At 53.6% G+C, this 15,617-nt stretch overlaps 1 protein-coding gene across 6 annotated transcripts in view; it reads right to left on the reverse strand.

The window, feature by feature from the left end:
* Positions 1–1,488: 1,488 nt before the first annotated feature.
* ADAMTS14 (ADAM metallopeptidase with thrombospondin type 1 motif 14) overlaps positions 1,489–15,617 on the reverse strand; it is a 99,755-nt gene continuing 85,626 nt past the window's right edge. For all 6 annotated transcript variants that reach the window (XM_043476698.1, XM_043476697.1, XM_043476694.1 and 3 more), the window contains 7 exons: positions 13,750–13,913; positions 12,154–12,322; positions 11,544–11,676; positions 9,376–9,583; positions 5,487–5,616; positions 5,249–5,359; positions 1,489–3,528 (listed from right to left, as the gene is read on the reverse strand). In XM_043476698.1, the coding sequence (XP_043332633.1) occupies positions 3,059–3,528; positions 5,249–5,359; positions 5,487–5,616; positions 9,376–9,583; positions 11,544–11,676; positions 12,154–12,322; positions 13,750–13,913 (1,385 nt within the window). In that variant the 3' untranslated portion in view covers positions 1,489–3,058. The remainder of the gene's footprint in view (positions 3,529–5,248; positions 5,360–5,486; positions 5,617–9,375; positions 9,584–11,543; positions 11,677–12,153; positions 12,323–13,749; positions 13,914–15,617) is intronic.

The raw sequence follows: 15,617 nt of genomic DNA on the forward strand, positions 1-15,617 counted from the left end.
TGGTCATGTTGTTTTCACAGCTGGGCAAGGCAAATGCTTTCACTGACACTTTTTCAGATGAGCTGAGAAGGGCTGAGGGCCCCACAGAACCTTAGAGCCCACAAGCTCCCTAGAGCTGTGTCGTCCACACACAGGACTCTGTGGGGTCCTCGAGGTCAGAGGAGGGTCCTTGGGGCTGGTTTCTTGGTCCCTCTTCCTCCACTTGGGCCACTGCAGTCCTGCTTTGAGATGCTGAGCCCAAACAAAGGTTCCCAATGGTGTGAAAGTTTAAATTCACTGACCCAGTCTAACATCACTGTTTCTTGTCCTGGCCATGGCAACTGATCGGAGGTCAGTACCTGGAGCACTATGTGAAGGCCTCCAGGGGGAGTCTGGGCTCAGCGGGGAAGAGTGTAGTGATGGATTGGCAATATCTGCCATGGGCACAACACAGGACAGCATTGGCATTTTCCATGTGCTATCCCTGCCCCACAAAATGTGCCAGCACTGCTGTTAGAACTGGGGTGTTGGAGATCTTAGAGGGCCCCACTCCACCCATACTACCCACCATGGCAAGGTCAGGTACCCTCCCCCAAGGTCCATGAGTCTCCTCCTGCAGGCTACACTCTGAGCACACTGGCCTACAGTATTCCTTACCCCAACAGTCCTGAGTGCAGTTCCAGGGACTGTGGTAGCATCTCCCTAGGCAACCCCTATGTGTGATTGGGTCACCACGTATGCACCCCTAGGTCCAAGTGACAGAAGTGTTTAGAAGGGCTAGTTTCTAAGGGGAAGCTATTTGCACAGGGATATAAATGGAGCTTGGACTTGAAAGCTAGACACACGTGGGCATGTGAGGTCCCTGGATGGGGCCTCTGTGCCCTTGTCCTGGGCCCCACAAATGTCAGGGAGGGGCCTGTGGTACACTGTGGTAATGGATTAGTGATGTCTGTCATGGGCAAGGAGTAAGGCATGGATCCATATTTTAAATTATACAGCAACCTCCACATCAGCCCTCCCCTCCCAATAAGACCCATCATGTTCCTTCTGCCTCCTGTCCGACATCCATGTCCTGCATGGACTTTCCCAGGGAAAGAGTACTCAACACCTTGCAAAGAAGCCATCCCCTGTGTGTTTGAATAGCTCTGATCATGAGCACGTCCACCATATGCAGACCCCAAAGTCCTCCCAGGTGCTTCCACCCTTTGGGCCAAACTCTGGATAGTGACTTGCCCAAGGCTACACAGCTACTTGATGGAACAGCCTAGGTGGGACCCCCAGGACCCCAGCCCTGCTCTTGCCTCTCCACCGAGGTGATGTTCAGAGGAGCCCCAGAACAAGCGCAACCAAGGTGAGGAAGCTGGGGGCCAAGTCTTCTTGTGGCTCCGACCCCTCCCTGTCCACCCGCAACCCCAGTTATCTTACCAGCCCAGAACAGTAGAGCTCTGACTTTGCTGTCCCTTTTTTGCTAAAACGGAGAGAAAAAGAAAAACACACCACAACTTTTTCGGGTCCAAAACAAACACCAAGGACAATGTTAATAAATACATAAAAATTTAAAGATCTCGATCTCAAAGGCACTTGACACAGGTGGGCTGGGTCGCACAGGAATGGGTCAGTGTGTGTCCCAGATGCCCTGGGAGGGGTAGGTAGCGGGTGGAGAGGGTATCTGGGGAGCCCCTCTAGGGCCTCCATTCTCCAGGGGGTTTCAGGCCGGGGCCCGCTGTCCCTATTCCTCTAGCCTGGCTCAGAATGGCCCCTTTGCCCTGGGAACAGAAGAACTGGCCAGCACCTTACGGCCTGCTGAGGAGTCTGGGAGACCCTCTGCATGCCTCAGAGTGAGGACCCCTGGGAGAGGTCCTGGGAACTGGGTGGCTTCCAGAGAGCCAGAGGATCCAAGGAAGTTACCTGCCATTGGAGATAACGTGGGGTGGGGAGCGGGGTGGCTGAGCCCCTAAGCACCGTGGGCCAGTGTCTCCATGGGGCAGAGGTTCATGTCCTGCCCTGGGGCACTTGGCTCTTGTCAACCCCAGAGTCTGGCTATGGGTGGACTCTGGTTCTCAGCCTTGGAGTCTGGTCACCCTCCTACCCCTACCCAGCACCACAAATACACCTCTGGCCCAGCTTAAGCCAGGTGGGAGAAGATCCTTGACTCTAGCGGGAGTGGTCTTTGATAGAGGGCAACAGCGGATGGGGCTCAGCCTGAGAACTCATGTCTCCGCGTGCCCCAAGTCACCTTCCAGGCCGCGCTCCCTTCATGCACCAAAGCGATGACCACAGTTGCCATTCCTGGTCCAGCCAGGGGTCTAGCACCAGTTGGGAATCCCCTGGATGGTGAGGACACATGCTCCAGGGCGTCCAGAGCTCCCTTCTCAGGGGGTGGGGGCTGGGGTGAGGTTAGGAGGCCCACCTGTAACCTGGAGGCACCAGAGTCACAGGAAGTGCCATCTGCAGGTGCAGACATGGCCACCAACACTGCCCTCCTGCCCGCACACTCAAGCTGGACTCTGCTCCTTGGCCTTGGCCGGAGGAGCTGTCTGGAGCTCTTGCTACAAAGAGCTGAGTCTGAGATGAACTTGCCTCCCACCCACCCTAGGCCTGTAGCTGAATTCCCCCAGCCCGCTTCCTCTCAGACCACCTCCGAGTGTTCCCTCCACCTTCCCTGTCCTGCTTTGCCTCTCTGGGCAGAGGGGCCCAGTAGACAGGGCCTCCACCGGGGTCCTCACAAGTCCTGGCAAAGGGATCTGGAGTGGGGCCCGGTGGCCAGGGGTGAGGGAGGGGTGGTAGCAGGCCCTCAGTCCCGGCAGGAGAGACAGACAGGAGCCCCTGAGAGGTTCGGTTCGGTCACCTGGGCTGCTTGCTGAGGTATCTCCGGTTAGGACTTTCCCTGATCTTTTTCTTCCTCATACACCCATTTCACAGGGTGTAAAGTGTCACAGCCCCAAACTAGAACGACAAGAAGGCAAATAATTTAAAAGGCAGTCCGTGCAGGCCCCCGCCCCACTGTGTGTCCTCTGAACCGGGGGTGTTGGGGCAGCACAGATTGTAAACTTGACTGGCAGGACGGGCGAGGCGGGGCTCATGTCACCAGGGCCGTGGAGGGAAGGCTGGTGCCTGGGTGCCTCGGGTCTTCCCTGAGCTGCCCTTTGTTTTCAGAGGCTGGGCTAGGGGCCCCGGTCCAGTCCCAGGGGGCACTCGCAGAAGTGTCCCGGAATGCGGTAGGGGTTGGTTTCTGGGGAGCAAAGTCGCTTTGGGTCACGGGGGCGCTCGTGCCCAGGGGTCCTGGGAGCGGTGTGGGTTGGTCTCGCTGACGGTGGTCTGATCCCGTTGGCCCCACAGAGGGCTCCACAGCATCTGGAGGGGCCACGGGTGCTGAGAAGGGGCTCCCAGGAGTGGAGAGGGGTGGTGGTGAAGCCAGGCCAGGGTCTAGGCTCAAGGTCTTCTTGGTGCAGGACTCGCAGCACAGCCGGTGGAAGCCGGGGATGGAGCAGTAGCGATCGAGCTCTTCCGTCTGGCAGAAGATGGACCTGTCCCGCACGCAGAGCTCCGCTGCACACACAGCAAAGGAACCGATGCTGGAGGCGCCCATCCGCCAGGTCCCACCGCCTACTCAGTCCTCCAGCTCCCACCTCCAGTCTCCCAGTCAACCCTGAGGAATCTGATCCGCTCCAGCCAGGTCCAGGCAGCTGGTAACCCAGTGTGACAAGCAGCCTAAACGTCCTGCCACCAGTCAGCACGCATGTGAAACACTAAGCCCCCTTACCACTAAGTGTGGAATCAAGCCAATTTAGGTTCCATTCAGGGCTCTACCACTTAAAAGTTGCGAGGCCTTAAACTCTTCAACCCTCAGTTTCTTCTGTAAAATGGGAATAAGGCTGACATTTACCAAATAATAATAATATTATTATTGAAAATAGCATTTTAAAAGTTTCTGGCATAGAGGGGTGCTCACTATATTAGTTTTGTTTGCTTTGGCTTAAATGTCATCTAAAAATGTTTTTGCATTTCTGTGATAACTTCAGGTAGGTCTTTCCAGACAATGTGAAGTCAGGAGCTTAGCTTTCTACTAATTTATGCCAGGGAAAGAGAAAAGGAGGAGAAGGAAGGGGAAAGGGAGGGGACAAGGGAGGAGGGGGGATGGGGAAGGAGAAGAAAGGAGAGAAAAGGTAGGGTGCAGGCTAAGGGGAATGAGAAAGATTAGAGAAAATGGAAACAAGTGGCCTCTAGATGGCGCCAGAATTCTAGGACCAGAGTAAGAGCCTCCCTTCGCTCCCAAGAGTGAAAGGAAAGGAAACCAGACACTTGCACCACTTGAGCCTCAGCAAAGGAGCAGAGCAGCAGCAAGACTAGAGCCAGGAGATAACCTGAAGACATTTAATCAGACCCCTTTGTTTTACAGATAAAGTTGCTGAGCTCAGAGAGGTTCACAGATGTGCACAAGGTCACACAGCCAAGCAACTGGTCCTCTCACTAGGAGTCAGGGTCTGGGATCTTTCTGCTACTCATCTTGACAGACCCTGGTCCTTGGGACAGTGAGAAAGGGAAATAGAGAAGAAACCTAGGAAGGAAGCACAGAACATAAAGCCTGGTAGGTTCTTGGTCAATATTTATTAATAGATGGATAGGTGGATAGATGGGTGGACGGGCAGATAGATGGAAAGATGAGAGGATGAAAGATGAGAGGCTCAGGATCATGAAGCAGAGATAAATGACTGCTACTGTTTTTGTTGCTGTTAGCTGACAGCTAGTCAGGAATGCATGCTTTATCTCATTTAATTCTCTCAAATGCCCTATAAAGACAGCTCAGAACTACCACTGCCATCCCCAAACCTTGGTACCAGATATGATTCATAATTCAGAACTTTGGAAGTTAGAAAAGTAATCTTCAGTGTATTCATATTATATAACATCCCCGGTGGGCCTGGGAGGTCACCTTGTAACCAAATATGGCAATGTTTCTGTAGCAAAAAAATAATCTCTTGTTAGTCCAGTTCTGATTTTGCTGCCCAGTGAGTCTGCACCAGATTCAGGGAGACATCTGCAGCTTTCAATTACTTTGGAACAGCAGATAAGGAACCGTGGACCAATACAAGCATCACCCCCTGCTCACAGCTGAAGAATCCAAGGCTGTGAGGTGGTGATGGTCACCTCAGGAGGCTAAGGTCATACGGACAGACTGGAAGCAGGGTCTGCTCCACTGCATGGCCCATGCTGGTGATGCCAGACACTGGGAGGCTGGGAAAGGGATAGGGTCCAGAGATATACTTACTGGATGATATCTTGTTGATGGGATCCACGGGCCCAGACTGTGGCATCCACTGCCCCTCTGGGGTCACAAGTTCCCGGGCGTCTGCCTTCACTGTGGAGTTCTGGAGGTTTCCTGGGAGAGGTGGGGAAGAAGCGCTAGTACTGGGGGGTACCAGTGGGCTGGGAAGCCAGTCAGGCTGGGCCTCAGGTCTAGGCCAGTCTGACCTGAAGCTGGCCAACCCCCACCCTGCCCGGCTCACCTCCGCAGGCGGGCAGGCTGCAGGCCTGGACCGTGTCCGGCTTGTCCCCCTCACAGTGCCCCAGGCTGTTGGCGCTGGCCCGGCACACCACCTGCCGCTGCTGGATGCCCTCTCCGCAGGTGACGGAGCACTGTCGTGGGGGGTGGGGGCAGGCCGGGGTGGTGGAGAGACACAGGAAGGGGATGGTGAGCTCCGAGGCCCAGCCAATGTGCAGGACAGAAGTGTACAGAGGAGGGTGCCAAGTCTCTGCTTGACCAGGGGAACGTGCAAGGACTGCACTCAACAGCCTCTCCAGGTCACTGCAGCAACCTCAATACTCCTCTGCTGCTGCTGCGGCTTAGTCACTCAGTCGTGTCCGACTCTTTGTGACCCTCTGGACTGTAGCCCACCAGGCTCCCCTGTCCATGGAATTCTCCAGGCATGAATACTGGAGTGGGTTGCCATGCCCTCCTCCAGGAGATTCTTCCTGACCCAGGGATTGAACCTGGGTCTCCCACATTGCAGGTAGACTCTTTACCATCTGAGCCACCAGGGAAGCCCAAATATTCCTCAACTAGGTGGGAAAGAGCCACTGTCCTGATCTTAGACCACCCCGAACCTCCCCACCTCCTAGAGGGGGCCTGTGGGACCCCCTTCTGGCACTATCACTTATGTTCATTGTGTCCGGTTTGTGCCTGGGTCCTCAAATAATTTGTGTATCACCCTGGCACACTCCCTGTTGCCATCCACCAGTCCAAGGGACCTGGGGCAGGTCTATGCACTTGATGATACCTTGTCAAGGGGATGCAGGAACCCAGACTGTAACACCAGCTAAGCCAAGAGAGCTAGGTGTCAGGGTCCCCATGGACCCCTCTAGCTCTGACATTCACTGACTTTGCTTTCCAAAACTCAGCATGCAGAGACATGCTCAAAAGTATCCTGGCATGGCTGCCAGAAGCAGAAGGCCATTGGTGAGGACTGCCACACACACCATCTCCTGGACCCCCCCATGCTCTAATAGATCAGTAGGGTCACTTCAGGAAAAGCAAGGGAGGGTGCCCCATGTGACCAGGCTTGTTTGTCTTGGGCTTTCTTTTTGGCCACTCCACACGGCATGCAGAACTTCCCCAACAAGGGATCAAACCCATGCCTCCTGAGGTCACTGGGTTTTGCGAGCACTGAGCACAGCCTCTCTTAGTGGGATGAAAGGACTAGCAAAGGTCTACTTTGCATACTGGGGGCAGGTGACAACCCAGGGAGACACAGGGGTCACACACCACACAGAACCACAGGACAAAGACAGTTCATCTCCCAGGATGAAGAGTTACAAGCACCCACAGCTCTGGAATGTTTCTGCCAGTCTTACGGGGGCAATGATCTTCCACCAACTGTCACCTCTGTTTTATGTAAGGGGTCCCTTATGGACCAGCAATCTGTCTGTTTAACATTCAAACAAATAAAGCTATATGTTACAGAGAAGAATATAAACCCTGCATGGGTTGTGTGGGGATTTTTAGTTATTTAAGATAATCTGTTTTGGACTTCTCTGGTGGTGCAGTGGATAAGAATCCACCTGCCAATGCAGGGGACATGGGTTTGATCCCTGGTCCAGGAAGATCCCACATGCCTCAGAGCAACTAAGCCCATGGGCCACAACTACTGAGTCTGAGCTCTAGAGCCTGACAGCTACAACTACTGAGCCCTTATGCCCTAGAGCCCGTGCTCTGCAACAAGAGAAGCCATCGCAATGAGAAGCTCATGCACCACAACTAGAGAGTAGCCTCTGCTCACAACAACTAGAGAAAGCCTGCATGCAGCAACGAAAACCCAGCGCAACCCACAGAATTAATAATAATAAAAATAAAATACTCTGTATTGTGTGATATTTCAAGCCTGCAGAAAAGTATGAGGAAGTTGGTCATGAACGCCTGTTCAAACAGCCCACTAGCAATGTTAATAAATCAGCATTCTGGCATATTTTCAAATATTGTGCTGTGTCTTTTTAAACTGTACATAAATGGTAGCCCCATTGGAAGTGTTTTTGTCCTTCATATGTCAATGCTTTTTCTCACCTATTTTTCTGAGGTTTATCTATGCTGATAAGTACAGTTCAAGCTTATTTATTTTTCTTGCTGTATAGTATTTTATGTGAACAGACCATGGGGGGTTTTTTGGTATAATTTCCTATGAATGGATATATATATATATATAATATTTCCTGGTATTTTTCTATTGAAATAAGCATTATTGTGCTTATCTCTGTGATCAGTTGAGGTTTCAAAAATTATAGTCAAATATACAGACCATACAATTTACATTGAGACCATTTTTACATTCATGGTTCAGTGGCATTGAGTGTATTTACACTATTGTGAAACCCTCACCAGCCAGGTCCAGAACTGATTCTTCTTCCCAAGCAGAAACTCTGCACCCATTAAACATTAACTTCCCACCCTCTCTCCCCCAGCCCCTGGCAATCACTCTTCTACTTTCTGTCTCTATGGATTTCACTGTTGTGGGTACCTCACGTTAAGTAATCATACTGCTACTGCTAAGTCACTTCAGTCGTGTCCGACTCTGTGCGAGCCCATCCCTGGGATTCTCCAGGCAAGAACACTGGAGTGGGTTGCCATTTCCTTCTCCAATGCATGAAAGTGAAAAGTGAAAGTGAAGTCGCTCAGTCATGTCCGACTCTTCACGACCCCATGGACTGCAGCCTACCAGGCTCCTCCGTCCATGGGATTTTCCAGGCAAGAGTACTGGAGTGGGGTGCCACTGCCTTCTCCGAAGTAATCATACAGTATTCATCATTTTGTGTCTGGCTTATTTCACTCTACGTAATGTCTTCAAAGCTCAAACCCAATGAATTTTTAAGAAAACACAAGACCCTGTGGTCCCTGGACCACTCCACAGCCTTCTTATTGTCTCCCTTTTCTTTCGCTGACCTCCCAACAATGAACTTGCTACAGAGCTGCCAGAGTGATCTTTAAACCTGAAATCAGAGCTTGTGATACACGTTAAAACCTTTCAAGGCTCCCACTGCTCTTAGAATAACCAACTCCTCATAAAGCCCTGCAGCATCTGACCCCTGCCCACCTCTCCAAAGCCATCCTACAACCCCTGCCCCTCCCATTCAGCTCTAGTCCCTTTCTGTTTCTGGAATATAACAAGGTCGTTCCTGCCTCGGGGTCCTCCCATGGCTCATACCTCGGGTCACAACTCAAATGTCACTGCCTCAGAGAGGCCCTCCCTGATATGTGACCCTGCTTACTTCTGCTCAGATCCAGCTGCAGCTTGTACACGCTTTTGTCTCTGGTACTCGTCTCATGTTTCCCTCACTGGACTGTAAGCACCACAAGGACACAAATCAGGTCTGTTGGTAACGGGTTCTAGGCCTTCTTAGCACAGTAGTTGGCACTCAGTAAATATTTCCTGAATGCAAGAATGTGCTTCAGGGACTTCCCTAGTGGTCCAGTGGCTAAGATTCTGTTCTCCCAATGCAGGGGGCCTAGCTTCCACCCCCTGGTCAGGGAACTAGATCCCACATGCCACAGTGAAGATGGAGGATCCTGGTAAGACCCAGGACAGCCAAAGAAAAATAAATACTAAAAAGAATATGCTTCAATTTGTGTATCTAAAACACAGGGATATTAGCCCAGGCCTCCCAGCTTCTCAGTGAAGGTCAAAGCAGATACTGAATAATATAAAGGCCAAGCATACATGGAAGCTGTTGGACTTAGTTTTGAGAAAAATCAAATCAGATGTGGGGAAAGAAATTCAGTCAGAAACTCTGCCTGCATGGACAACCAAAACTCTCAGCAGCTCCCCCCTCCCAGACCCACCTCTTTCTGGACTTTCCAGGGTAAGTGCCTATTAGCCCAGCCCCTTGCACCCTCTGAGAACAGCTCACCTGGGACCAGGCTCCTGTCCGCCACTGCAGTGGACAGGGCACGCGGAGGCAGGGCCGACGGGCCTCAGGCCGCTCCCCGGGGCAGGCCTTGGCCGGCATGGCCTTGTGAGTACCATTGGTGAGAGGCAGCAGGCACTGCACCCCCCGAGTCTGCACCCCGAGCTTCCCACAGCTCCGGCTGCAGGTGCCCCACTCCTCCGTCACCCACCTGGAGACAGACAGGGAGAAAGGTAACAGGAAGGCAGGACTGTGGCATACTTTCTCCCAGAGCTGCTCCCACCCTCTGAACCACAGGAGGCAGGAGCCAGAGAGAAGGTCTGGGCTTCAGAATGCTTGGGGGCCAAGCCACCCACCTGACTCTGCAGCCGCCAGGTGTGTGGCCTTAGGGAGGTCACTTATTCCTCCTCAGCTTCCTCGTCTTAAAAATGGGTATAATCCCTATTTAAATCCTGTCACTCTGCGTGTCCTTGCACCCTGCAAGCTCTTGACCACTCTAAGCCACAGTTAGCCCATCTTCACATCAGGATTCTTTCAACAATCAATTTTCCTGGTGGCCAAGTGGTTAAGACTTTGCCTTCCAATGCAGGGGACATGGGTTCAATCCTTAGTTGGGGGACTAAGATCCCACATGCTGCAGGGCGACTAAGCCCGTGTGCTGCAAACCACAGATCTCATGAGCTCTGGAGCCCACACTGCAACTAGAGAGTCCACGTGCCACAAGAGAAGAAGCACCCCCAGCCTCCGGGTGCTCTTGGACAGTTAAGGACATGTATACATAAAGCATGTGGCAGGGTGCATGGCACACAGCAGGTGTATCATAAATGCAGGCACTGCCGCTATCACCGCCTGCAGAGCTTTGCAAGCTGGTGGTCTCCGAGCATATTTCAGCCACAGAGCAACTTCCCAGCGGCATCTTAAGCAGATGCCCACTGGAAGAGTTAGACCAAAGCAAAACTGCTCTTATCTAGAAAGAGAAAATGCAAGACCCCTGTGGCAGGAGGGAGGGAGGGCAGCCCCCAAATGCCACTCCTCTGTTTCCTGAGGCATCGTTTAATAAACCAGGGATTTCAGTCAACCCCTTCCTTTAGAAAACAAAACCAAAAGCCCTCAGACTTCACTTGGCATTTAACACATGAAGAGACAAGCCATGTTTCTGGTGGGCAACCTGCTGAGGGTCATGAAGGCGTTAGCCCCACATACTCTGTGACCACCAGTGTCTGTGGGGAAAGTGGCCGGAATAAAAAGTAATGCGTCAAAGAAAAGCATGGAGGGCGAGGGGGCTGGGGACCATGGCCTGGAGCTGGACACGAGGAGGACATGGCAGGCTCTAGCACCGGTCACCAGCTCCTGCCCTGGCTCCAGCCCCCTCCACCCTACAGGAACAGAGCTGCTATAGGTCAGCAATGATGAATTGGAATCCCTTCCCTAACCCTGAGAGGACTCCAGGGAGGCAGGAGGGCGGAATTGGTTCTCTGTGGTTTCCTGCTGGCCCACTAACCTCGGCCCTGCCTGAGGGCCACTAAAGAAGCCTGCTAGGGGCTGAGGGGGTGCTGGGCAACAGGTTCAGAGGCCAGATCCTGATCCTACACCAATCACGGCTCTTTTCTCCCCTAAGCCCCAAGAGAAGAGGAAAAAAAGCCTCTCTTTTCTCCAAATAGCCCCAAGAACATGACCCTGTTATCAAAAGAGCCAGGAAATCCCAATCAGGGGCTAGAACATGGCTGGGGGCTGACAGGCTGGGCCGCATCCCTGGGCCCCAGATGACTGCCCAGAGGAGCTGATGGACATGCCCTGGCCTAGGCCCTAGAAGCACTGAGCTCCTCTTCACCTCCATGGACCCCCTGGATCATGGAGAGAAAGCTGGGTCCACAGATCGGGGCTCAGCCTCTCCACCTATAAAAGGATGCTGGGAGGGACAGAACAAAGGTGACGTCTTCCTCTTTCTGGGAGTGAAAGCTAATCTAGAAACCTCAGAGGGGACGGATGGGCAAGGAGGGCAGTGCTGGGCAGGGGCAGAGTCTTGTGTGTGGGTGCCCTCTGCTCAGAGTCCCGACTGCAGGGTCTGTGTGCCCCCACGCTCCAGTGCTGGAGGAGCACCCCTCATCCTGAGGTCAGGACTGCGGGACGTCTGTGTTCAGCCTCCTCGTCCCTCCCCCGGAAGCACTCACCCAGGCTGGGCGCACGGGTGCTGGTTGCAGCGCCGGCGGATCGGCTTGGGCCTCTTCCTGTGGTCACACAGGTGCCGCTGGACCATGTGGTGATCTCGTCGGCGCCGGCAGCCGTATTTGGTGAACTGGATCCCTGGAGGGAGGGCAGCCTGTTGTGGGGGCTCGGTTCCGCCAGGCCCCCCACTATCCTGGCCCAGAGCCTCAGGGACTGTGAGCTCTGGAGGGCCAGGAGCCAGTCCTCCCTCCCTCTGTGCCTTTGCAACATCTCCTCCCAAAGTCACTTTCTAAGGAAGCCACCTGACCAGCCCATCTCAGGTGTCCCTGCCATAGTGCAGGTGGGGATATGGCTCTGCACCACAGTCCCTCTGCACAGAGGGGGGCCCTTGCAGGGCAGAGACCCTGCCCCAGGTTTGACTCTAGCACCCCCAGCCCAACCCCAAGGCCCTACCCAGGCAGGCTGGCACACCCCCAGAGACCTTCAAGAAGAAACTGAGGCATGAGCTGGGGACACAGTAAATGGAGACAATTTCAGGCCCCTGACCCCTCCTGCTCCTCTCCCGAGAGGCCCCAGGCTGTCCCACAAGGGCACTGCAGTCAGGCAGGCTGGTACCTCCTCCACAGGCCTTGGTGCAGAGCGCCCAGCTCTTGAGCGCCCACTCGTAGGTGTCTGTCTCCTCCAGGAGCACGTTGTTGCTCCCGATAAGGGGCAGCAGGTCCTCGTGGATGATGTACTTGTAGGCCAGACTGCTGCGGGGGCCGCTTTCAGCGGGGGGGAGCACCTGAGGGGAGACGGAGGAGGTGGCACAGAACTGGAGAGGCGGGGAGCAAGGCCAGCATAGGGAGACCAGAGAGGAGGAGTCACCCCGGAGGATGTGGGGTCAGAAGCAGGACCAGTGGAAGCCAGGAGGGAGCAGCACCAAGGATGGCCTGGGGAGGACTTTCAGACCCATAGCCACAGGGAAATTCAGGCCAAGCACCTACTGTGTGCCTGGCCTGAACAGCCTGTGTGCCCATCGGTGATTCTCCCTCCCATGCTCCTAAGTTCCAACAAGGGCAGGAACCATGTTTTCTGGTCTGTCCTGCTCACGAGAGCACTCACACTGCTTGTCTCCAGAAGATATGGTCTACGATAGAGACTCTTATCAGATATATGATTGCAAATACTTTCCCCTATTCTGTTCAGGTTATCTTCTCACTTTCCTGAAAATGTCTTTTCATGTACAAAAGCTTTCAATTTCCATGAAAACCAGTTTATCTCTCTCTTTTTTTTTTTTTTTTCTTTCATTGCTCATGCTTTTGGTATCATATCTAGGAATCCAAGGTCATGATTTATCCCTCTATTTTCTCCAAGAGTTCTATGGCTTTAGCTCTTGTTCTTGGGGTTTTGATCTATCTTGAGCTGATTTTGGTATATGGTGTGAGGCAGGGGTTCAACTTCATTCTTCTGCCTGTGGATATCCCGTTGTGCCAGCATCACTAGTTGCAGAGATTCTTCTTTCCCCATTGAATGTTCTTGGTATTCTTGTTGGAAATCAATTGGCCATAGGTGTATGAGTGGGCAGTAAATAGAGGGTGAACAGGAAGCACATGTTGGACTGAATTAATATACTGACACCGATTGGCTTCAGACCCTGTCCTCCAGGACCTCCCTGACTAGCAAGAGTATTACCAAGAACAAAGCATGTCCAGGGTCTCCCTGCCACTAGCCGGTGACAACAGAGGCTCTCCTGGTCTGGTCTCCCAAGTTAACAATCCCTGACCCATAAGCTCTGGCTTATGGTCTAGGAAGAGGAGGTGTGGGTAGAGGTGGGCCCCAGCTGGGACAGTAGCTGGCAGTGTCAGACAGCACCCTTGAGCCACAGGCCACTGGATTCACTTGCTGGCAAAGTCACAATGCAAGTGAATGCCAGAAGACGGTAGAATAACAGGGGGAACCAACCGAGGTCCTCCAGGTTCTCCTGGGCCCTATCTCTGAGCCTGCATTATGGAGAACAGGCTCCCTGAAGGGGGTGTCTCTGATCGGACAGTGAGACAACAGATTCTTTTTCCCTTCTCACTTTCCATCCCACCAGCCTGGAAGTACAGAGGGCAACTTGGCCTGACACCTGGACAGGAACAGGAGTGTTGGCTCAGCAACAGAGACGGTGAGCTAGGGCTAGGGCAGCAAGGGGAGTGGGCAGGGGCCACCGCGCAGGCGAGGGCTCACCAGGACAGTGACGGCTTCGGGCAGGGGCCCGCTGGTCTTGAGGCTCTCCTTGGCATCCTCCACCACGTACTCCCACTCCAGCCCCATTGCAGTGAAGGTCCGGCTCGTGGCTTCCTTGCCCTTGGGGTTGAGGATGAAGCTGCCTGTGACCTGGTTCTTCACCGCTGGCCATGGGGAGAGGGTCACACAGATTTCTATTCCCCTCCACAGGAGCACGAGCCACACCTCGGGGCTTCAAGGCCGTCCCCGTGGGCCCCTCGGGCTCTCTGCCTACCTGTCACTCCTTCCCCACCTGAGCCTTTTCCCAGTCAGATGGGTCGCCCCACTGCCCCCACACAGCACCCCTGCCTCTGGACCCTGGTGCACACCATTCCTCTTACCTGGTCTCCCCTTCTTTCTGCCTGACAGATCTCCACCCACATTTAAGGTTCAGCACAGTAACAACCTCTATGCTGCTGCTGCTGCTGCTGCTAAGTCGCATCAGTTGTGTCTGACTCTGTGCGACCCCATAGATGGCAGCCCACCAGGCTCCTCTGTACCTGGGATTCTCCAGGCAAGAACACTGGAATGGGTTGCCATTTCCTTCTCTAATGCATGCATGCATGCTAAGTCACTTCAGTCATGTCCGACTCTATGTGACCCTATGGACAGCAGCCCACCCGGCTCCTCTGACCATTGGATTCTCTAGGCAAGAATATTGGAGTGGGTTGCCATTTCCTTCTCCAAACAACCTCTATAGCAGAGCATAAAGGCTAAGAGTATAGGCTCTGGAGTCAGATTGATCTGGGAAAGTCACTTAGCGTCCTTGTGCTGCCTCAGTTTCATCATCTATAAATTGCGAATGCCCTCTGAGGATAATCACAGTATCCCATGTTCACCTACCCTGCCATGGGGCTCTTGGGACAATTAAAGTTGATATATATAAAGAACGAGGCAGAGTGCATGGCATGCAGTTGGCACATAATAAATGGTAGGCACTACTACTGTCATCAAAGCGGCATCTGAGTTATAGTTGCAATTACAGACATCTTGTCTCTCCCACAGCCTGTCAGGATATCTCCTCTACCTCGGTGTCCCTGGCCCAGAACAGGGCTGACCACAGAGTGGGTGGATAAAAAAAAAATCTGTAAATGTCTACCCTTTACAGTCCAAGCCAGTGAGTAACTCACAACCTATAACTGGAACTGGCTGGCAGGCGGGAGGTGTGTAGGCTGCAGACACCCCAGCAAAGGCCCGGGTTTACAGCCTTATTCACCCTGGAAGTATCAGGGGTTGGAGAAGAGCTGCACCCTGGGACCCGAGCCCCCAGCCAGGTGGGGAGGGCAACGGCTCTGGAGCCCTGGGGTGTCCCCACCTGGGGTAATTATAACCTAAGAGCCAGGGATCCAGGGCACCAACCACAGGCTGGTCACTCTGCTCACTGCCAAAATGCGACCCTCACATGCATTCTGAGGTTGGTGCTGTTATTAATCCAGATGGGCAATCAGAGGCTCCGAGATGGGCAAGGGTGTGTCCTGGACATGCAGAGGCTGCTGGTCCAGCTCTCAAGAGGGCCAGCCTCTTTGGTGAGCAGGAGGAAAGATGCCCCTACCATTCCCCCAACCTCATCTCTCCCAGCTCCAGAATGGTCAGACCCTCCGGGCTAGTGCCAAGCATTGCCTTAGGCAGGGCCCTTGTCTGTCCCCACAGCTCACAGCTACTGCTGTCCCCCAGCCCCTGGCTGTACACCCCACCTTTCAGGGGGTGGTGGGCTGGACTCTTCACCATCCAGGTCCTACCAGCTCTGAGCCCAGGCCCTGCGACTGACCCACTCCATACTTCCAGCAATTCTCTTAACCTCTCGGGGCCTCAGTTTCCTCAACTGCAAA

This window comes from Cervus canadensis, chromosome 8 (genome assembly GCF_019320065.1).
Source record: "Cervus canadensis isolate Bull #8, Minnesota chromosome 8, ASM1932006v1, whole genome shotgun sequence".
Lineage (NCBI taxonomy): Eukaryota > Metazoa > Chordata > Mammalia > Artiodactyla > Cervidae > Cervus > Cervus canadensis.